This window comes from Zea mays, chromosome 6 (assembly GCF_902167145.1).
Source record: "Zea mays cultivar B73 chromosome 6, Zm-B73-REFERENCE-NAM-5.0, whole genome shotgun sequence".
Classification (NCBI taxonomy): domain Eukaryota; kingdom Viridiplantae; phylum Streptophyta; class Magnoliopsida; order Poales; family Poaceae; genus Zea; species Zea mays.
In genome coordinates, this window is record NC_050101.1 from 157,023,464 (window position 1) to 157,045,338 (window position 21,875).

General features: G+C 46.7%; 1 protein-coding gene across 2 annotated transcripts; it reads left to right on the forward strand.

The window, feature by feature from the left end:
* The first annotated feature begins 3,393 nt into the window (after nt 1-3,393).
* On the forward strand, nt 3,394-17,149 carry LOC100501929 (resistance to phytophthora 1). Of its 2 annotated transcripts, XM_035959820.1 has the most exons (9): nt 3,436-3,677; nt 4,443-4,643; nt 4,998-5,212; nt 9,584-9,753; nt 9,831-9,897; nt 9,971-12,485; nt 12,600-12,670; nt 12,779-12,929; nt 16,834-17,149. In XM_035959820.1, exons 6-9 carry the CDS (start codon nt 10,712-10,714, stop codon nt 16,983-16,985), a joined length of 2,148 nt encoding a protein of 715 aa, XP_035815713.1. In that variant the 5' UTR covers nt 3,436-3,677; nt 4,443-4,643; nt 4,998-5,212; nt 9,584-9,753; nt 9,831-9,897; nt 9,971-10,711; the 3' UTR covers nt 16,986-17,149. The 2 variants fall into 2 exon arrangements, with proteins under 2 accessions (NP_001183496.2, XP_035815713.1); NM_001196567.2 differs by lacking the exons at nt 12,600-12,670; nt 12,779-12,929; nt 16,834-17,149 and having other exon boundaries at nt 3,394-3,677; nt 4,998-5,208; nt 9,971-10,373.
* Nucleotides 17,150-21,875: the final 4,726 nt, after the last annotated feature.

Sequence of the window (21,875 nt, forward strand, 5' to 3'; positions counted from 1 at the left end):
GAAGGGTTCCACGGCCGCCTCAGGCTACTCGGGCTCCACGCCCATTACTGATCAGGGGTTCGAAGGCTGGCCCCCGAAGGGTTCACAGTCGCCTCAGACGCCGAGCGAGGGATGACCAGGGGTACGTTCGATACATAACCAAGGCTCGGGCTGCGCTCCCGAGGTACCCTAGGACATTTCCGAGACCAGCGGGAGCGATCTTGTAACGGAATCCCATCGGAGGGAGGCATCGAGCCCTCGGACCCCGTCGCCAAGGGACCGGGTCCGGCAGATCACCCGCAGGTACTTTTGGGCGTGCCTCTGGGCCCCTAGCCGACCCCCAACGAACGGGGCACGGACGTCCACTCGGATTACCCGCTTGCAGCTCACCGGAGACACCATGTTCGGTGCCCATCGAGGGTAACATGGCGCTCTCCCCCCTCCTCCTTGCGGAAAGGCGACGTAGGGGCGTATGTAAAAAAAGCCGAGTCTGTCCCTGATCGCCCTCTCGCCCTGTGCGGAGGCTCGGGGGCTGCTCTCGCAAACCCGGCTCCGGCCGAACCGTTGACAGCGTCAACATACCAGCCCGAGAACTTGGGCCCCGACCGTGCTCCCGGGCTACGGCCAGTTCGCATGAGGGAACCACCAGACCAGCCGAAGCATTACGCAAGGCGTTAAGACCTCGAAGGAGTGAAACCACTCCTCCGAGGCCTCGGGGGCTACACCCGGCGGGTGCGCTCGCGCGCACCCACCGGAACAAAATGCAACCGAGAAAGACTGGTCCCCTTGCAAAAAAGTGCGAGGAAAGCCTCCAAGCGAGTGCTAACACTCCCTTCGAGGCTCGGGGGCTACTGTCGGGGACCATAATTAGGGGTACCCTCAAGACGCCTAATTCTCAGCTGGTAACCCCCATCAGCATAAAGCTGCAGAGGCCTGATGGGTGCGATTAAGTCAGGGATCAGTCCATACGAGCGACTCGATCACGCCTCGCCCGAGCCTAGCCTCGGGCAAGGGCAGCCGACCCCGAGGGGTTTCCGTCTCGCCCGAGGCCCCCCTTTTTACGACGGACACATCTCCGGCTCGCCCGAGGCCTTGCCTTCGCTAAGAAGCAGCCCTGACTAAATCGCCGCGCCGACCGACCGAGTCGCAGGAGCATTTAACGCAAAGGTAGACTGACACCTTTATCCTGACGCGCGGCCCCCGGCAGAGCCGAAGTGACCGCCGTCACTTCGCCGCTCCACTGACCGGTCTGACAGGAGGACAGCGCCGCTTGCGCCACTCCGACTGCAGTGCCACTTGACAGAGTGAGACTGACAGGCAGTCAGGCCTTGCCAAAGGCGCCATAGGAAACTCCGCTTCGCCCGACCCAGGGCTCGGACTCGGGCTAAGGCCCCGGAAGACGGCGAACTCCGCTCCGCCCGACCCAGGGCTCGGACTCGGGCTAGGCCCCGGAAGACGGCGAACTCCGCTCCGCCCGACCCAGGGCTCGGACTCGGGCTAGGCCCCGGAAGACGACGAACTCCGCTCCGCCCGACCCAGGGCTCGGACTCGGGCTAAGGCCCCGGAAGATGGCGAACTCCGCTCCGCCCGACCCAGGGCTCGGACTCGGGCTAAGGCCCCGGAAGATGGCGAACTCCGCTCCGCCCGACCCAGGGCTCGGACTCGGGCTCAGCCCCAGAAGACGACGAACTCCGCTCCGCCCGACCCAGGGCTCGGACTCGGGCTCAGCCCCAGAAGACGACGAACTCCGCTTCGCCCGACCCCAGGGCTCGGACTCCGCCCTGGCCTCTACCGAACAACCTCCGCCTCGCCCGACCCAGGAGCTCGGGCTCGGGCTCGGCCATGGAAGACAGACTCGACCCCGGCTTCGGAGGAGCCTCCACGTCGCCCGACCTAGGGCACAGGCCCGCCACGTCAACAGGAAGCGCCATCATCACCCTACCCCGAGCCGACTCGGGCCGCAGAGAACAAGACCGGTGTCCCATCTGGCTAGCTCCGCCAGATAGGCAATGATGGCGCCCCGCTAGCCCAGTGACGACGGCGGCTCTCAGCTCCCTTACGGAAGTAGGGGGACGTCAGCAAGGACCCAACCGCTCCGACAGCTGTCCCTCCGCCAGGCTCCGTTGCTCCTCCGACAGCCACGACACCACACCAGCAGGGTGCCAAGATCTCTCCGGCTGCCACATTGGCATGTACTTAGGGCGCTAGCTCTCCCCCGCTAGACACGTAGCACTCTGCTACACCCCCATTGTACACCTGGATCCTCTCCTTACGCCTATAAAAGGAAGGACCAGGGCCTTCTTAGAGAAGGTTGGCCGCACGGGGACGAGGACGGGGCAGGCGCTCTCTTGGGGCCGCTCGCTTCCCTCACCCGTGTGGACGCTTGTAACCCCCTACTGCAAGCGCACCCGACCTGGGCGCGGGACGAACACGAAGGCCACGGGATTCCCACCTCTCTCATGCCCGTCTCCGGCCACCTCGCTTCCCCCCTTCGCGCTCGCCCACGCGCTCGACCCATCTGGGCTGGGGCACGCGGCACACTCACTCGTCGGCTTAGGGACCCCCCGGTCTCGGAACGCCGACAAGAGCCTAAAACATTGGTCTCATATTCTCATATGACCAGATTTCTCACCAAATGACTAAATGGAGCAACTGGCACTCTCTGAATTTGAACCTAGGTGTCTCACTGTCAATGTCTAAATTTGAACCTAGGTGCCTCATTGTCACTAAAAACATGAACATGGGCTAGGCGTTGGCTACTGGAAACCTGAACCTCGGATGGACGCTGGCTGCTGGAGGATGGTGGAGGGAGGAGGGGGCAGAGGAGAGGAGAGGAGAGGCAGGGCACTGGCTGTTAGAGGATGGTGGATGGAGGATGTGGCACTAGCTGGATGCTGGCGTTTACCGCTGGATGACATAGGGTTTTCTATTTTTTTTTGGCTCAAGAAAAGCCCATAAACGAGTAGAACGTATTAAACGCATGTAAAACACTTTAAAACGTGTCGAGGACGCTTAAGCAATGTTAACGGAAGTTCTACACCATTTTGTTAAAACACCAAGACGTTTTAACTCTAAATCACGTTTTGTCGTTTAAACGGCGCTTAAACAACGTTTTAATAAAAATGATTGGGTGGGCATGTGCACACAGGCGAGGCCGGCTGGATATGTCTATTTTGAGTGTATCTCCGGATGCAGCTAAAATCACTTTTTTTGCATCTGCTAATGCTACGCATCTTGAGTATACAATCAAACAGCAACTCAGATAAAGACAACTTATGTGGTGTCTTATAGTTATATGGTGCGGGTAACGGATAGGAATTGCGTCAGGAGCCTCGTCGTCCGGAGCCACAGGCCTGGAGACGTCCTGGATAAGGTGACCAGCCGCTGCGATAGGGGCGCGTGTGAACCCCGTCGCGCCACACGGATGGTATAAGAGTAAAGACAACCTTTTCGCCGAACCCCCCCTCGGAAGGATGGCGGCGGCGGTTTCCAGGGCCATCTGCGTCCAGAAACCGGGCTCCAAATGCAGCAGGGACAGGGAAGCGACCTCCTTCGCCCGCCGAACGGTCGCGGCGCCGAGGCCCCCGCGCGCCAAAGCCGCCGGCGTCATCCGCTCCGACTCCGGCGCGGGACGGGGCCAGCAGTGCTCGCCGCTGAGGGCCGTCGTTGACGCCGCGTCGATACAGACGACCAAAAAGGTATCCCTTGCAGCCCTTAGAAACTGAATTCGCGAGGCAGCCAGCAATAGCCGGGAACATTTTTGATTGGCCGGATACATGTATGTTGCTGTGACTGCTGAGATGAAAATTAACGGACAGGAAACACATAAATAAACGACAGCCAAGCCATCCGTGCGCTCTCCTTGTGGTTTCTGCAGGCTGCAGCAGCTGCCACCCCCGCGCCACATGGACGCACGGTGGACGGTGCTCTGCCTCTCCCGCGAACGCCGTGACCGGGTACTAGCTAGCTTAGCGGAGACGGACGGCCGCGCGCCCGCGGATTTGCGGAAGCTGTGTCGCCGGCCGTGCTGCTATCTATCCCATCGTCTAACAGGCGACCCATCCAGTCAGTGGTCAGTAGGAGAGAGAAGAACTAACTCCAGCGTCCGATCGGGACGCCACTCGCTCGCTCACAAGCAAGACACTAGCTACTCTCAACTACAACAACGCTAGTAAAGCCTAAACACACACACACACACACACACAAGCAAAGCGAGCAACGTACGTTCGTCAGCGCGTCCTTGTGAGTTGTGAAACAGAAAGCGCGCGCTATAGCTATAGCTAACATTATTCTATTATAATTTAGCTAACATTATTCTATTATGATTATTTACTTTAGAAAGGATGAATTCTAAAGTTCAATTATTTATCAAAGGTATTTATTTTGATTTTGATTATTATTATTATTATTATTTTCTCTAAAGATTTTTCTTAAATCACAAGTTAAGATTTTGGTTGTTACAGAGCAAATGGCGCCTCAGTCTCCCGCGCGCAAGCTACAACGGTTCAGGGTCCGGTGCTGCGGCGGCTGAGCCGTCTACCGTGGGAGACACCTTGGAACGGGAGGAGGGCGGCGGCACAGAGGCAGGCGCTTCGGCTGATGAGTCATCCAACCGGAAGCAGCCGCCCCCTGTTGACCCCAAGATTGAGAAGGAGCTCAAGAAGGTTCCTTTGCTTCCTTTGTTCCCTTGGTTTATCAGTCTTTTTTTTTTCTTGGCTAAATTCTATGAACTTACGCGACAAGAGCTACCTTGCAATTTGTAGGCAAAGGAATAATTGGTGTATATGATTTACTATCAGTCTAGATTTGTCTTTCTTTTTTTACGCAGTACGTATTACGTAGTTTAGAACATTTAAAAAAAACGGTCACTCTTCACTACTAATACAGCTAACAAAACTCACCATTGAATCAACCAATTTTACTCACCATTGGATCAACCGATTTTATATGGGTGCAACACAGTTGTAATTCCTTATACTGAATACTGATTGTAGTTATGGTTCATTGTTGAACAACAGGTAGTTCAGAAGACTGCGGCAACCTTTGCACCAAGGGCGTCCACGAAAACAAAGAACCCTGCTGTCCCTGGAAGTACCCTGTACACCGTCTTTGAAGTCCAGGGCTATGTTTCCATGCTGTTGGGCGGAGCACTTTCCTTCAATCTCATATTCCCATCGAATGAGCCAGACATCTGGAGGTTAATGGGAATGTGGTCCATTTGGATGTTCAGTAAGTAAGAATTTTGCAAGTTTTGTTCTTAGTAAGAGCACATCGTTGATATGGTCTACTAGAGCCTGATGTTTATCTTTGTATTGCAGTCCAAAACTGTGCTTTGTTTCCTACACTGGATAATATAAGTGATTGATTTATTGTGTCACTTCTACATAGTTGAGATCTTTATGATATTGGTGCATGTTGTATTTATTGCACCATGATTGTTTGGATGCACATTTATCCATCTAGGAGCAGATTGGAGTGAAATTTAGTTTAACTTTCACTTCGACACATGCGAATTGAGATAAATGCATGTGCATACAAACGAGCCTTAGATGAATTAACGACACATATGACCTATCTACCCATGTATCTCTTGATATTATTATAACTAGCATTTCCATTAAGGACCTATTCGTTCTAATCTCAATCTAAATGAATTGAAGGGGGATGGGAGGGATTTGATCCCTTACAAGTCAAAATAGTGTTTCATCCTCTCCAATACACTTAGATTGGGGATGAAATGAACTAGTCCTAAGTGTTTGTTCTGTTTGGTGTGGAACAAGTCCTAAGGGTTTGTTCTGTTTGGTGGGGACTGAAGGGGAATTGAAACTTGAAACGGTTGACGAGGCTGAAATCTCCAACAAGTCATTCCCTTCAATCCCCCTAAGGGCTTGTTCGGTTATTTTCAATCCATATGAATTGGAGGGGATTGATACGGATTGGGGGAGATTTTGACTTACTAGGGATTGAAATCCCCCTCAATCCATATGGATTGGGATAGAACCGAACAAGCCTTAAGGGTTTGTTCGGAGGAATGCTGTCTGAGGATGATTTCAAATGTGTCCAAGGGTATTGCATAGGCTTCAATGGTGAAGCTTTCATTGTTGATGTTGATTGATGCCTGCCGATTGATCCCCTGGCAGAACAACGGGTCGCATTAGCCACCTTAACATGGCGCCCTAGTGTTGGTTCCAATGTAATCCTGCTGCGCTGGGCTGCTGTGCAGTCAATGAAGTTATGAGTGGAACCTGTATCCAGAAGGGCCAGTAGTTCCTGTCCATTTAAGGCCACCCGCAGTTGCATTGTGTCTTCAGTCCTGATCCCGATGATTGCATGCAGGGAGGCAACCGGGTCCTGGTCATCTTGCTCCTCCTCAGCCGTGCTCTTGGTTTCATCGTCTGCAAAATATGTGGCCTCAAGATAGAACAACCGAGGACACTTGTGGCCACGCACATACGGATCATCACAATTATAGCATAGGCCTTGCTTCCTTCTTTTGGCCATCTCCGCGGGGGTGAGGCACTTGAATGGGATAGGAGCCTGTGTTGGTGGCTGCAGTGGACCACTCCTTGTTGTATTCTCTGGCAGAGGCATGATGACTGGTGGCCGACTTGGGGTTCTGGAGTTTCTGCCGGCCTGCTGCTGATGTGGAGCTCCGTCAATGACTTGAGCACGGCGTTCATATGCCCGTGCCAGTCGAGAAGCCTGCTACAGATTCTGCAGGTTCATGAGCTCGACGTCAATCTTAATTCGTTCTGGCAATCCCGCCGTGAAGAGCTGCACTTGCTGGTCAGGTGCCAATGAAGAGGTGTGGCACAACAGAGACGAGAACCGCTCCTGGTATTCATCCATGGTTGTCCGGAAGCGAAGATGGGCCAATTCTCCCAATGGATCGTTGTGCAACGGCGGTCCAAAGCGCTCATTGCAGAGATCCTTGAATTGAGGCCATGTCACCGTTGTGCAGTCCCGTTCCACCATAAAATACCATGTATGTGCGGCTCCCTTGAGGTAGTAGGAGGCGAGCTACACTTTGTCATCCTCGAGCATCCGCTGTCCCCGAAAGAACGGTTCACAATGGTTGAGCCATTCGAGAGGATCCTCTTTCCCATCAAATGTCGGGAGCTCTATCTTGTAGTGTCGCGGTGGTTGGCCATCAAAAGGGTGCAGGGAGGGATGGGTTGGGTTTTGGTGTGGTGGCTGTTGTGGTATGTATGGTGGAAAGGATGGAATGGGTGATGGCGAGTGTGGCATGGGAATTTGGTGGATCGACACTGGATTGTGGGGTGTGGGGGGAAAAGCACTGGCTGCTGGTGGTGCTGTGGTGGTATGGTGGAGGTGGAGGGAGCCTGCGTCTCCGGAATCCCACCATAACCAGGGAGGCCATAAGGAAAACCTGGATGGTTGTCGGCGACGGACACGCTGGGAGCAGTGTGGCCATCGATCTTGCATGGACAGATTGGAAACCCTGGTGGCAAGATCAGCAAGGGCCTTCGTCATGGTTTCAATCTTCTGCTCTATGGTGGAGTTCAGCGCACCAGTAAATGCCACCTCGTTGCTGTGATCTTCGGTTCCTGGCACCTCTGATACTAGATTGGTATGTCTTCGGCTCCTCAGGTTATAGTTGTGGGTGGAGATGTGTCGCGCCCTGGGCGCGTGTGGGTGATGGGAGGCTGTGATCTCCTCACGGCAAGGAGGAAGACATGCAAGAGTTAGGGTGAGGCGGCGGTAGATGAACTCTATGTTGATCTCTGCCTAATCCTTTTATTGATTACCAGGTAGGTTAAGTTCCGGACAAGGTTCAGGCCTTCTTCAGTATGGTCATGCAAACGGAAGTTGGGAACGGTGCTAATACTCTTTTTTGGAAGGATCGATGGATTCAAGGACAGAGGGTGGCTGATATTGCGCCAAGACTTCTTCAAGTTGTTCCGAAAAGAAAAATCAATATAAGGACAGTGCAAGAAGCTATAACTGGAAGAGCATGGATGTCGGATATTCGAGGGGCCCTATCTGTGGGGGCAATTGTTGATTATCTTCACCTCTCTGTTAGCTGCTGAATGAAGGCAGAATGTTGAAGATAAGCACATTTTTAGGCTGGCTGCCAATGGAAAATATTCAGCGAAATCTGCCTACGAGGGGCTTTTCATTGGCTCGATTCCTTTTGAACCATATGAGAGGATATGGAAAACCTGGGCGCCTCCTAAATGTCGGTTTTTTCTGTGGTTAGTTGCTCAAAAAAGGTGTTGGATAGCTGATCGTCTTGCAAAAAGAGGATTGGATCACCCTGATAGCTACCTCTTTGTGAACAAGAAAGTGAAACAATAGACCATCTACTGGTCTCTTGTGTTTTCTTAAGGGAGTGTTGGTTCATTTTTTTGAGACAATTTGGACTGCATACTCTGTCCCCTCAACCAGAAAATGATAGTTTCCTGGAATGGTGGAGGACAATAAGTGAAATGGCAGCTGGACAAATGAAGATGGGGATTAACTCCCTTGTTTTGTTTGGTGCTTGGACCTTATGGAAGCACCGTAATCAGTTTGTCTTCAAGGGCGGCAATCCGAGTGTTGCTGCTGTTCTGGAGCAGGTTGGAGAAGAGCGAAGGTTGTGGGAGATGGCTAAGGGGTTTATTTTCCTAGCAGCTAATCTTCCTCACGGCTAATTTCTGTTCAAGGGTTGTTTTTCTGTTTTGAGGGGTTTAAACCTCAGTGTCATGGCTTGTAAGGGCTTCGGCCCAACTTTTTTCTTCTTCTTAAATATAATGATATACAGCTCTCCTTCATATTCGAGAAAATAAATACCCTTCTATTACAGACTAATCTGATAAGGTCTTTAGTCTTTATCCAAGGCTACAACGGGCCAAGCTACCAGCCCATCTAGCGTACATATCCCCAATTGGGATCAGCTAAGCCGGGTTAGCCCCATGATTAGGACTCCCAGACTTGGCTCTACGCCTGTAGTTAATACCGGCCATAACATCTATATTCAAGATGTTAAACCATAAAGCTGAAACTGCAGCTTCAATTCATTATTTTGAAGTCTAACGTATAATGATTAATGAATTATCTTTGATTTAATAATATGTGGACTTCATTTACTAAGGTGTTAGACATACAATGAATCCACACAAGTTAAATCTTTTTTATTTCACAATCTGATTTTGATTGGCAACACTTTGATCTTAATTCACATGTAGATTTCAATTAAAACCGAGATACGTCTGAAGAGTCCTTATGGTATTCTTGGAATTATAGGCACTAACCTGTTCGAACTTCAAAGCCCTTCGACCAATGGAATTTTACTAGATGAGTAGATGTGGCCACAGTTGCATCAGTGAAGTCTCAAACTTAAGGCCACTTGGCTGATAGGCCCTGATATATCTTATTTCAGTTAAATGCACGTGACAGTTCATTTAAAATTCCAAGCTAGTGAGGAAAGTTGGCAACAATATTTCGGTATTATTATACATGAGAAATTCCTGTTGTTGATGTTGGAGTTACAAGAATTTAATACTTTGTGGCCATATCTTGAAACTTTGACTCTTGTTTGCTTATCTCTTACTGCCTACGAGCCTTTTCCTCTATACTAATGGAGCATTATCTACTTCTGCAGCTATACCTTCGCTTCGGGCTCGTGACTGCTCCAATAAAGAGAAAGAAGCTCTCAACTACTTATTTCTCCTGATTCCTCTGATCAACGTTATGATTCCATTCTTCGTGAAGTCCTTTGCTGTTGTTTGGTCAGCAGATACAGTTGCTTTCTTCGTGATGTATGCATGGAAGGTAACTTCTCATGCTAGTGTTTTCTGGTTCTTCGGACGAAGTCCTTAAAATATCTTAAATCATGTTTTTATCCACAGCTTGGATGGCTGCAAAGGTTGAAATGAAGATTTTTGGTGTGCTCTCTTGGTGATGTGTGTATGAAAGGTACTTTGCCATTTTAACGTTGTCTGTTCTTTTAATATTCAGTTCTTAATATATTCATATTATTTCTGTGCAGCTTGGATATTTGGTTTGAAAAGGTGGAGTCGGTAGCTTTTTTGCTGAGAGAAACATTTGTCCTCAAAATTTTCACATCTTTTGGAGGGAGCTGCATGATTAGTTTATTCCAAGATTTAGTTCATATAGCCTTTTATATCTTGTGTATATGCAGGGAGTACGAAAAAACAGCCTTTCACATTTAGGCCTTGTTCGGTTAGCTTCCAATCCACATGGATTGAGTGGGATTGGGTGGGTTTAAATCCCAACTAAGTCAAACTCTTTCTTAATTTTTTCCAATCTCATCCAATTCATGGGTAACGGGATTAACCGAACAAGGCCTTAAGTGATAAATATATGTACCTGAAGTCTGAACATTTTTGTTGACTACGAACTGAACAGCTCTAAATGGTTCTTGATTTCTCAATACTTTTTGTCCCAGACAATATCTATGTTGACTGCTTTTTCTGAAAATGAAACGGGGTACCAGTGGAGTTTGGAAACATTTGTATGGTTCATGTCATCTCTGAGATTTCGATATGCATCCGTGAAAGTAATATGTTGCACATCTCATGCGTATTCTGTCGCCTTACCGAAGTCACTGCATGCTTCAGGCGCTTTGTGCTTTTTCCCTCTGTTTGATTTCTATTCAACTCTTCGAAATTTAAGACCAAGTTTGTGTTTTAGTGACTATTTTGCAGGATCATCTATTCACCCCCTTCATATGCTCTTAAATAGCGCTTTCCATGTTAAATAGTGTGCCATGTCTTTTGGCTCCAGCAGAAGCTGGGCTAGCCGCTACCCAGGATTGCATTTGCTTCGGCAAAGGGTTGCCAGCTCGTCAAAACCTAAGCGTTCTGTCCACTCGCCTGGTTCTCGTCAGTCGCCAGTTCAGCCGCCAGGTCCGCTTCGTAGGACGTACGCCGAGGTTCTCAAGTCGACTGCTCTCTCTGGGGAAATGGCTAAGGAAGGCGCCGAGGGGGATGGCTGGAGAGTGATGGATCGCCGTCGTCAACAGGTACGAGGTCGTTCCTCGGGTGCTGGCATCTGGTCGCTTCGCGGTCGTGCAAACTGGGAAGCCCGTGGCCGTGGTACCTGGTGTGGCCGTGGCGGTCGGTTCGTCGCGTCTGGTTCGTCGCTGGGCCTTGATGCCAGGGTGGCTGTTGAGCGCAGTAGTGGTGTTCAGTCCGAGGCAGCAAAAAAAAGGGTGGCCGACGTTGCATCTGGGGTATCGGACATGGGGAAGAAACGCCGTGAAGAGCTTTGTTGCGAAATTTGTGAAGACAATCATGTGCCTGAGGAGTGTCCGGTATTTAATGGACCAAAGCCGCAGGCAGCTCTCTGTGGTTTTGCGGGAGGTGAATCTGGTTTTTTTCAAATTCCTACTTGGGGAGCAAAGGGGGTATTACCAAGGTCGGATGGTGTCACGGCCTTCATAACAGTGAAGGAAGGGAATGTTACTGCCGAACTCGTTAAGTCTGAACTCTCTAGACTTATTCCAGTGAAGTGGAATTGGTCGGTCCAGAAGCATGCAGATGGTTTTATAGTGCCATTTCCGTGCAGAGTGGAGCTTCAACGTATGATTGCTATGAAATATGTTCATACGTTGGGAGGAGAAGGTATCTTAGTAATTCAAGAGGTTAACCAAAAAATAGAACCGATATCTTATCTGCAGAAGGCCTGGGTGAATGTGTACGGGGTTCCTTTTGAGATCCGCTCATTTCTTCCTCTGTGGGCAGTTGGTTCTATTTTGGGGGCAACTCAGAAAGTGGACATGCGCTACACTCGGAAAATGGGGGTGGTTCGTATTTTGGTTGCAGTGACGGATGTGAATCATATCCCGGAATCCGCAGAAATAGTGGTTGGTGAAGGATTATACGAGATATTCTTCAAAGTTGACAAGGTCCTTAAAGATGGTAGATGGATTGACAATAATAATACGGGTACTCGAGACAGAGATGATAAGGAACAAGGTGAAAATGATGATTTTACTGAGAATCATGAGAATGATATTTTTCAGCCGGAGGAAGCAGTAGAAGACACTGTCATGGAGGATAATTCCTTACATAGTGACCCTATGAAACCACATGATGAAACTTCAGATATGGGGATAGGGGTTCAGCACAGGAAACCGTTCATTAATGACTCAGTGACATTGGAGTCAGAAGTTTTGACTTCGGTTGAGCCAACAGTTTTGAATTTAATGACCTCTACTTGCGCTGATCAGCATTTACAGCCAGCTCCTGAGGAATATGGACTGGATTCGGTGATTTGTATTGCCGATCATGCTTCAGATGGCCTGGAATTGTCAACAGGAAGGGTTGGTGTTGATGGAAATCTCAGCAGCTTGATTGATTTGGCTCCAGACTGCTCGGTTCTTGCTAGTGGATCAATCAGTGAAGAGGGGCTGTCTGTGTCCAAAGTAAGTATTCCATCTCTGGAAGCAACAGGGCCATTTGCTGGGAGAGAGATCAACTTGGCTTTTGATGATATTAATATTCCTTCTGCGGCTGACAGCTTGCTCATCGAAAAACATAGTAAGTCTGCTGCTGATTTACTTAATTACCCAAAGGTTTTAGCGGCATCTCCTTCAGTACTCAACATACCATGTCATGTGTCTGATTTTACTGAAAATACATCATTTGAAACAGAGACACGTGAGAGCACCATTCACCTGGGACATGTTAATTATTTTACTGATGTACCCCGTTCTGTCCTCCAGGTATTATGTAAAGAATTTAATATTAAAGCCAATACAAAAAATACTGAAATGAGACAAGCACTATCCTTTAGGGCTCAATCTGATAATCAAATTCTGATGGCATTGCAGGAGGCACTTAAGTCTAATTCTCTTACTAAGAGAGTAAAGACTGAAAAACTTAATCAAGGGGGTGTCATGTTAAGTGCCAGGAGGACTAACACAGATGAAGATATATTGTCCAAAGCTCAGCGTCTGGCAGCAAAGCGTAATTTAGAAATCAGTGAGTCTTCCTTCATTTCTTTTGATCCGAAAATAATTACTTCAAAATGTGAAAAGATTGGGATTTCTCTTGGCAATACTGAAAATGAGGTGCTGCATTCTGTGGTTTCTATTAAAAATATTGAGATTGATAGGCTCACGGTTGCTGCAAAATTACCACCGCTTAATAGGGTAAATTCTTTTAATAATGACGAGGAAACCGAGGTAGATGCTGAGTTATCCCAAATTTCTGAAAACTGGGATGATGAAGCTGGGTTGGGTGCTTTAGATCGATGTTGTGAGCTTACTGTCGCGCCACGTAGAAAGAAAGCAAATAGAGCTTTTTTAAATGGAAAGGTTAATCGTCCTTCCAAAAAGCCTATTACACCCTCTAAAATTAGTTTAAAATGAAGGGTATTTTTTGGAATTGTAGAGGTATGGGGGATTTGGCTAAACATAATTACTTATCCCAACTTTCTAGAGAACACAGACTTGACTTTATTGCTCTCATGGAGACGGGGCGTAGCTCGTTCTCAGAATCTGCTCTGCGACATTTTAGCGGGGGTGTCGATTTTCTCTGGCACCATATGCCACCTAGAGGGAGATCAGGAGGGATGGTGTTAGGTGTGCATCCGGGTGTCTATGACATCGGAGCTATTGACGAAGGGGATTTCTATTGTAAGTTTCGACTTCGAAATAAGGAAGATGGATTCATATGGGCCCTCTTTGCTGTGTATGGTCCAGCTCAAGAAGATTTAAAGAATGATTTCTTAGCTGAAGTTGCTGGTGTGTGCGGTGCTGAAACACATCCTTTTATTATAGGGGGGGGGGATTTTAATATCATGCGAAGAGCAGAAGAAAAAAGTAATGATAATTTCAGCTACCGGTGGCCTAATTTATTTAATGCTATCATAGCAAACTTAGAATTGCGGGAAATAGAAATGGTGGGACGACATTTTACTTGGGCAAACGGTTTGGTTCCACCCACGTTTGAAAAGCTAGATAGGGTTTTAATGAGTCCGGAGTGGGAACTTAAATTCCCTAATGTTACAGTTCGTGCGCTTGACAGATCTCGGTCTGATCACACGCCATTATTATTGAATGGCAAAGTCTCCACGAGCCTGGGAAATTACTATGAGTTTAAATTTGAATTAGGATGGCTTATTAGAGAGGGATTTCATGACATGGTTACTTCGATTTGGCAAAAAGAAAATAAAGGAGAAACCGCTATACAGATATGGCAGAACAAGATTAGGGCCCTTCGGCAATATCTAAGGGGGTGGGCAAAGAATTCTGTAGGGTCAATAAAAAAAGAGAAGCAACAACTTTCAGAGCTGATTAATGATCTCGATAAAAAAGCGGAATTTACTTGCTTATCGCCTAATGAGTTGAATACTAAAGCTTTTGCTAATGATAGACTTGCCAGTATTTTGAGAGAGGAAGAAATTCGTCACTTCCAGCGGGCTAAAGTCAAACACCTCCTTGAAGGGGACGATAACACAAAATATTTCCATTTAGTGGCTAACGGCAAGCACCGGAGACAAAGGATTTATTCTTTGGAGAATGATGACGGCACATGTATTGTTGATGAGGAAGAGCTTAAAAATCACATAACAAATTACTACAAAAGTCTCTTTGGGAAGCCAAATGCATCACCAATCGAACTTGATGAATCTATTATCCATGACATACCTCAAGTTTCGGATTCAGAGAATGAAATTTTAACTGCTAATTTTACTATGGATGAAGTTAAAATGGCAGTATTCAATATGGAACATAATAAGGCTCCTGGCCCTGATGGCTTTCCAGCTGAATTTTATCAAGTTTTCTGGGAAGTTATTAAGTATGATTTGTTTGCGTTGTTTGAGGACTTTCATAAAAATTCTTTACCGGTTCACAGCTTAAATTTTGGAGTTATTACTCTAATTCCAAAGAAAGACAACGCAACTAAAATCCAGGACTACAGACCTATTTGCTTACTTAATGTTTCATTCAAAATCATTACTAAAGTTCTTACAAATCGAATAGGTCTAGTAGCAGACAGAATTGTCAGCCCCTCTCAGACAGCTTTTATGCCCGGTCGAAATATTCTTGAAGGGGTTATTATTCTTCACGAATCTATTCATGAACTACAGAGGAAAAAGTTAGATGGAGTTATTCTTAAATTAGACTTCGAGAAAGCTTACGATAAAGTGAAATGGAAGTTTCTACAGCAAGCGATGCGTATGAAGGGTTTCTCTCCATCTTGGTGCGCCTGGATCCAAACAATAGTTTCTGGAGGTCATGTTAGAGTTAAAGTAAATGATGGCGTATGTCCTTTTTTTGGTACTTACAAGGGCCTTCGTCAGGGGGATCCTTTGTCGCCAATATTATTTAATATTGTTGCTGATATGTTGGCAATTCTATTCACAAGAGCGACAGAGGATAATCAATTCAAAGGTATTGTTCCGCATTTGATTCCGGGGGGTTTATCTATCCTTCAGTATGCCGATGATACGATGGTTTTCTTAGATCATAATCTGGAGCATGCTCGGAACATCAAACTTCTTTTAACTCTTTTTGAGCAAATGTCTGGTTTAAAAATAAATTTCCATAAAAGTGAGTTATTCTGTTATGGGTCGGCTAAGGAATATGATTTGCATTACTCACTTATATTTGGATGTGGAATTGGATCAATACCTTTCAAATACCTTGGAATTCCTATGACTCATAGAAGATTGAGAAATAGTGACTGGCAGGGTGTTATAGACCGATTTGAAAAGAGGCTTAGTACATGGAAGGCCAAATTCCTATCTTCAGGGGGACGATTGGTCTTACTTAATTCAGTGTTAAGTAGTCTGCCTATCTTTATGATGTCTTTCTTTGAGATTCCGGTAGGCGTCCTGAAGAAACTTAATGCTATTCGATCCAGATTCTTTTGGCAGGGAGGAAGCAGTAAAAAGAGATATAGGCTGGCCAAGTGGCATATTGTTTGTCAACCCAAAGCGTTAGGAGGCTTAGGTGTCTCTAATCTGGCTTTAAAAAATATTAGCTTACTCAGCAAATGGCTATTTAAATTACTCAATGAGGAGGGGAGGTGGCAACAGCTACTTAAAAACAAATACTTAGGACATAAATCTCTTACTCAAATATCTAGAAGACCGGACGATTCACACTTTTGGTCAGGTCTAATGAATATTAAGGATCAATTTCTTAGATGGGGTCACTTTCAAGTGAGGAATGGTCATGCTACCAGATTCTGGAAGGATATTTGGTTAACCAGTCGACCTCTTAGTGAGCAATTCCCGAACCTTTTTAATATAGTGCGTAACAAATCGGCCTTGGTTGTAGACGTCTTTTCAGATTCAAATCTTAATTTATCTTTTCGCCGAACAATTAGGGGAATTAAAATGGTGGAATGGCACAACTTGTTAAACTTGCTAACTACGGTTACTCTGAATCCGGCTAGGGACAATTTTGTTTGGGATGGTCATAAGAATGGAATTTTCTCTGTCCAATCGATGTACCATCTTTTGATGAATAATTCTAACAGCAATCGGAGTAAGATGCTTTGGAGACTTAAGCTCCCTCTGAAAATAAAAGTTTTCCTGTGGAATTTATGTCGGGGAGCGATCCTCACTAAAGATAATTTAGCTAGAAGGCGTTGGAATGGTAGCTTGACCTGTAGCTTTTGCAACAACAATGAGAGTATACATCATCTCTTTTTTGATTGTTACATTGCCAAAAGTATATGGAGAATCATTTACTTTGCTTTAAAAATAGACATGCCCATTAGCATTAATCATATTATCGGGTCTTGGGAATCTAATAATGCTCTGGCATACAAAACATTATTACTGACTGGAATATCCGCTTTATTTTGGTCCATCTGGCTCTGTCGGAATGAGGTGGTGTTTAATCATAAACCAATACCATCAATTGTGCAGGTTATTTTCAGGGTTACTCACTGGTTCAGATTCTGGAGACTTCTACAGAAGGAGGAAAAGCACCAACAAATTCTCGATGTCTGTCGAGCTTTGGAGGTGGTGGCGATGGAAGTTTTTGCAATGCATGGATGGCGCTCGAATGCAAGAATTGAAGATGGCTAGTGTTTTCTATAGTCATGGCATTTTGTTTTCTTTGAGTTAGTTTAATTATTCAAGCAATTGCTCTATGGTCCAATAATCGTTATGTAATGGCTGTACGCATTTGTATGCTAAAGCCGGAACTCTTGTTTCCATAATCAAAAAAAAAAAATGTCTTTTGGCTCCAACTCCTCAACTGACCACGGCGTGGGTGGCTGGCCACGTGGCATGTTCGTAGCCCTCCTGTTGACTAGGATCTTCGCAAGGCCTTTTGGGACATGTGGTGCATTCGGGTCCTGTAAGGCTAAGGCATCCTAAATCCTGGATACATTAGGCTCTTGGGCTCCACTCGGTGGTTGATGGAGCCGTTATCTGAAGAAACCCGCCCTCAGGCTCCGGAGACCATCGAGGAGGGTTCATGGCCCCGAGTTGGACTTCAGGAATAGATCGGACTGTCAAGCAAAGAAGACTCCTCGTGGGTCTAGAGCCCTCTAGTGCGGTCTAGGGCCCCTAGCAGGTCCCTAGAAACATGTGGCGAGCACGTTTGGTCGAAGCCGACCCAACATCATAAACCTTTCCATAGACTGTATTATAAACTCCAGAGCACAGCTCGGACGCTTAGGGGATGGAGCTCCAGGCTTGTTCCTGATTCTAAGCTGTCCATGCATATGGCCATGGAAGTTCTCCTTAGGCTAGACCTAGCACAAGAAAATAGGCGGTTGTCGGACTTCGAGTCAAGTCTCCGAAGCAGACTGAAGATGCGTATCCTTGGCTATGCTGTTATTGAAAGGGCACGGAAAAGGCTTAATTCCCGTATGTTAAGCCTTAGATTCGGTGATGCCAACACCAAATTCTTTCACCGAAAAGCTAGCTCCAGGAGGCGAAAAAATTTCATTCAACGACTAAAGGTCGGCAATGGATGGGCCCTCTCTCATGAAGACAAGGCCCACGAAATCCAAAACTTCTTCCAAAATGCGATGAAACAACCACCGCCTAGGAATGTTGACCTTAACTGGGAGATTATTTCTAATAGGCAACATAATCTCTCCAGCTTAGACACGCCTTTTTCAGAGGTTGAAATTAAAGCAAGCATCGATCTTATGCCTGCCGATAAGGCACCGGGACCCGACGGCTTCACCGGCTCTTTCCTCAAATCTTGTTGGGCCACTATAAAATACGATTTCATGGCAGCGGTGAATGCTTTCTACAACCTTCGCTGTTGCAACCTTCATCTAATAAATTCGGCCAGCATCATCCTAATTCCTAAAAAAGATGGAGCAGAAACAGTCGGGGACTTCAGGCCGATAAGCCTAATTCATTCATTTATTAAGATTATTACCAAAACACTTGCTCTTCGGTTGGCTCCGAGAATGAATGAGATTATCTCGCCTTTTCAAAGCGCCTTTATTAAATCACGGAGCATCCATGAGAACTTCCTTGCTGTGAGAAGTAGGGCTGGGCAAAAAACCCGTAACCCGAAACCCGAACCCGGAATACCCGAACCCGAACCCGAAATACCCGAAACCCAAATTTTGTTCGGGAATTTCGGGTAGCAACTTTCAAAACCCGAATTTATTTCGGGTAATTCGGGTATCACAATCGGGTACCCGAAATACCCGAACTTTCATGTGTCATGTACTCATGTCATGCTTAATTATTAATTTGTACATCTATAATTATGTGTAAGTGTGCATAACTTGTGAATGTAGATTACTTGTGTTTTATATGTCCATATATACCATTATTCAAACAATATTTTTATACTAATTTAATAGGGTGTATGTGTTTTTATGAAGCCGACACAATAGTTCGGGTAGTTCGGGAATACCCGAACCCGAAATTTCGGGTACCCGAATTTTTGGGTATTGCAAAACCCGTTGTAATTTCGGGTATCGATTCTCAAAACCCGAAATTCTAAAAACCCGAATTACCCGACCCGAAATTTTCGGGTAACCCGAACGCTCACCCCTAGTGAGAAGCACGATTAGGCGTTTCCAGCGTAACAACTCACCAACTCTATTCATCAAGCTGGACATTGCAAAGGCATTTGACTCTGTGCGATGGGACTACTTGATATCCTTACTGGACAGCTTAGGTTTTCCTGTGAGGTGGATTGACTGGATTGCTACAATCCTTTATACTTCATCCTCAAGAGTAACCGTTAATGGGGTGCCTAATCCTCCTATTCGCCATGGCAGAGGCCTTAGGCAGGGCGACCCTCTCTCCCCCCTTCTTTTTGTATTGGCGATCGACCCGTTGCAAAAAAATCCTGAAGATTGCTGCTGAGTCTGGAGCTTTGAGCAAGCTGGGGAACCGCTCGCCTACCCTCAGGATTTCGTTGTATGCCGATGACGCGGCTCTGTTTGTTAAGCCAAAAAAAGAGGAAATTGAGACAATTGTCAGTTTGCTGACCTTATTTGGAGAGGCTTCTGGTCTGATGACCAATTTTCGAAAGTCCACAATTGTGCCCATTTGTTGCCAGGGACTACCGCTTGACGACATTCTTGACGGCCTCCCTGCTGGAAGAGCAACCTTCCCGATCCGATACTTGGGTCTGCCTCTCACTTCGGCTAGGCTATGGAAACGGGACCTTCAGTTTTTGGTAGACAAGGTCTTGGGCAAGCTGAGTAGTTGGAATATGAGGAATTTCTCGTTGGCGGGCCGTTTGACTCTTTGATAGTCGCCTAGAGGGGGGGGTGAATAGGGCGAAACTGAAATTTACAAATATAAACACAACTACAAGCCGGGGTTAGCGTTAGTAATAATAAATGAGTCCACAAGAGAGGGCGCAAAACAAATCGCAAGCAAATAAGGAGAGTGACACGCGGATTTGTTTTACCGAGGTTCGGTTCTTGCAAACCTACTCCCCGTTGAGGAGGCCACAAAGGCCGGGTCTCTTTCAACCCTTCCCTCTCTCAAACTGTCCCTCGGACCGAGTGAGCTTTCCTTCTTCTCAATCAACCGGGAACAAAACTTCCCCGCAAGGGCCACCACACAATCGGTGCCTCTTGCCTCGGTTACAATTGAGTGTTGATCACAAGAGCAAAAGAGAAAGAAAGAATGCGATCCAAGCGCAAGAGCTCAAAAGAACACGGCAAATCTCTCTCGCTAGTCACTAAAGGCTTGAGTGGAATTGGAGAGGATTTGATCTCTTTGTATGTGTCTAGAATTGAATGCCTAGCTCTTGTAAGTGGTTAGAAGTTGGAAAACTTGGATGCAATGAATGGTGGGGTGGTTGGGGTATTTATAGCCCCAACCACCAAAAGTGACCGTTGCTGGCAGCCTCTGTTCGATGGCGCACCGGACAGTCCGGTGCACACCGGACAGTCCGGTGCCTCTGCCACGTCACCATTGCCGTTGGATTCCGACCGTTGGAGCTTCTGACTTGTGGGCCCGCCTGGGTGTCCGGTGCACACCGGACATGTACTGTTTGATGTCCGGTGCACCGGTATGGGCGATTCTGACTTCTGCGCGCGCTGCGCGCGCATTTAATGCACCGCAGGGAGCCGTTGGCGCCGCAGGGAGCCGTTGCTCCGCTGGCACACCGGACAGTCCGGTGCACACCGGACAGTCCGGTGAATTATAGCGCGCCGGCTTCCGAGAATTCCCGAGAGTGAAGAGTTGGAGTCTGAGTCCCCTGGTGCACCGGACAGGTACTGTTCACTGTCCGGTGGCACACCGGACAGTCCGGTGCGCCAGACCAGGGGTGCCCTCGGTTGCCCCTTTGCTCCTTTATTGAATCCAAAACTTGGTCTTTTTATTGGCTGAGTGTGAACCTTTTACACCTGTATAATCTATACACTTGGGCAAACTAGTTAGTCCAAAGATTTGTGTTGGGCAATTCAACCACCAAAATTATATAGGAACTAGGTGTAAGCCTAATTCCCTTTCAATCTCCCCCTTTTTGGTGATTGATGCCAACACAAACCAAAGCAAATATAGAAGTGCATAATTGAACTAGTTTGCATAATGTAAGTGTAAAGGTTGCTTGGAATTGAGCCAATAAAACTACTTACAAGATATGCATGGAATGTTTCTTTCTTATTTAACATTTTGGACCACGTTTGCACCACATGTTTTGTTTTTGCAAATTCTTTTTGTAAATCCATTTCATAGATCTTTTGCAAATAGTCAAAGGTAAATAAATAAGAGTTTGCAAAAGCATTTTCAAGATTTGAAATTTCCTCCCCCTGTTTCAAATGCTTTTCCTTTGACTAAACAAAACTCCCCCTAAAAGAGATCCACCTCTTAGTGTTCAAGAGGGTTTTGATATACCATTTTTGAAATACTACTTTCTCCCCCTTTTGAACACAATAGGATACCAAATGATAAAGACTTTTGGAAAGCACTAAGTTTTTGAATTTGGTGGTGGTGGTGCGGTCCTTTTGCTTTGGGCTCATTTCTCCCCCTTTTTGGCATGAATCGCCAAAAACGGAATCATTAGAGCCCTTGAAGTAAGTTCCTCCCCTTTGGTCATAAGTAAATGAGTTAAGATTATACCAAAGACGAGGTCCGGTCCTTTTGCTTTTGAGCTTTTACTCTCTCCCCCAAGAATAGAGTCCGTTTTTTTTTTGATGCTCATTTCTCCCAAGGAATAGAGAGTTGCTCGGAGTGATGGCGAAGCATGAGTTACGGAGTGGAAGCCTTTGTCTTCGCCGAAGACTCTAATTCCCTTTCAATATACCTATGACTTGGTTTGAAATAGACTTGAAAACACATTAGTCATAGCATATAGAAGAGATATGATCAAAGGTATTCAAATGAGCTATGTGTGCAAGCTTAGCAAAAGAAATTTCTAGAATCAAGAATATTGAGCTCATGCCTAAGTCTGGTAAAAGATTCTTCATCAAGTGGCTTGGTAAAGATATCGGCTAATTGATCTTTAGTATTAATGTAAGAAATCT

Bases quoted from the DNA above. Each gene is read 5' to 3' on its own strand.
- LOC100501929 (XM_035959820.1), top strand. From the start codon at position 10,712: ATGTCTTTTGGCTCCAGCAGAAGCTGGGCTAGCCGCTACCCAGGATTG. The intron at 12,486-12,599 runs GTAAGTCTGCTG...CATTTGAAACAG, and splicing joins CTTGCTCATCGAAAAACATA to AGACACGTGAGAGCACCATT. The intron at 12,671-12,778 runs GTATTATGTAAA...ATGGCATTGCAG, and splicing joins TACCCCGTTCTGTCCTCCAG to GAGGCACTTAAGTCTAATTC.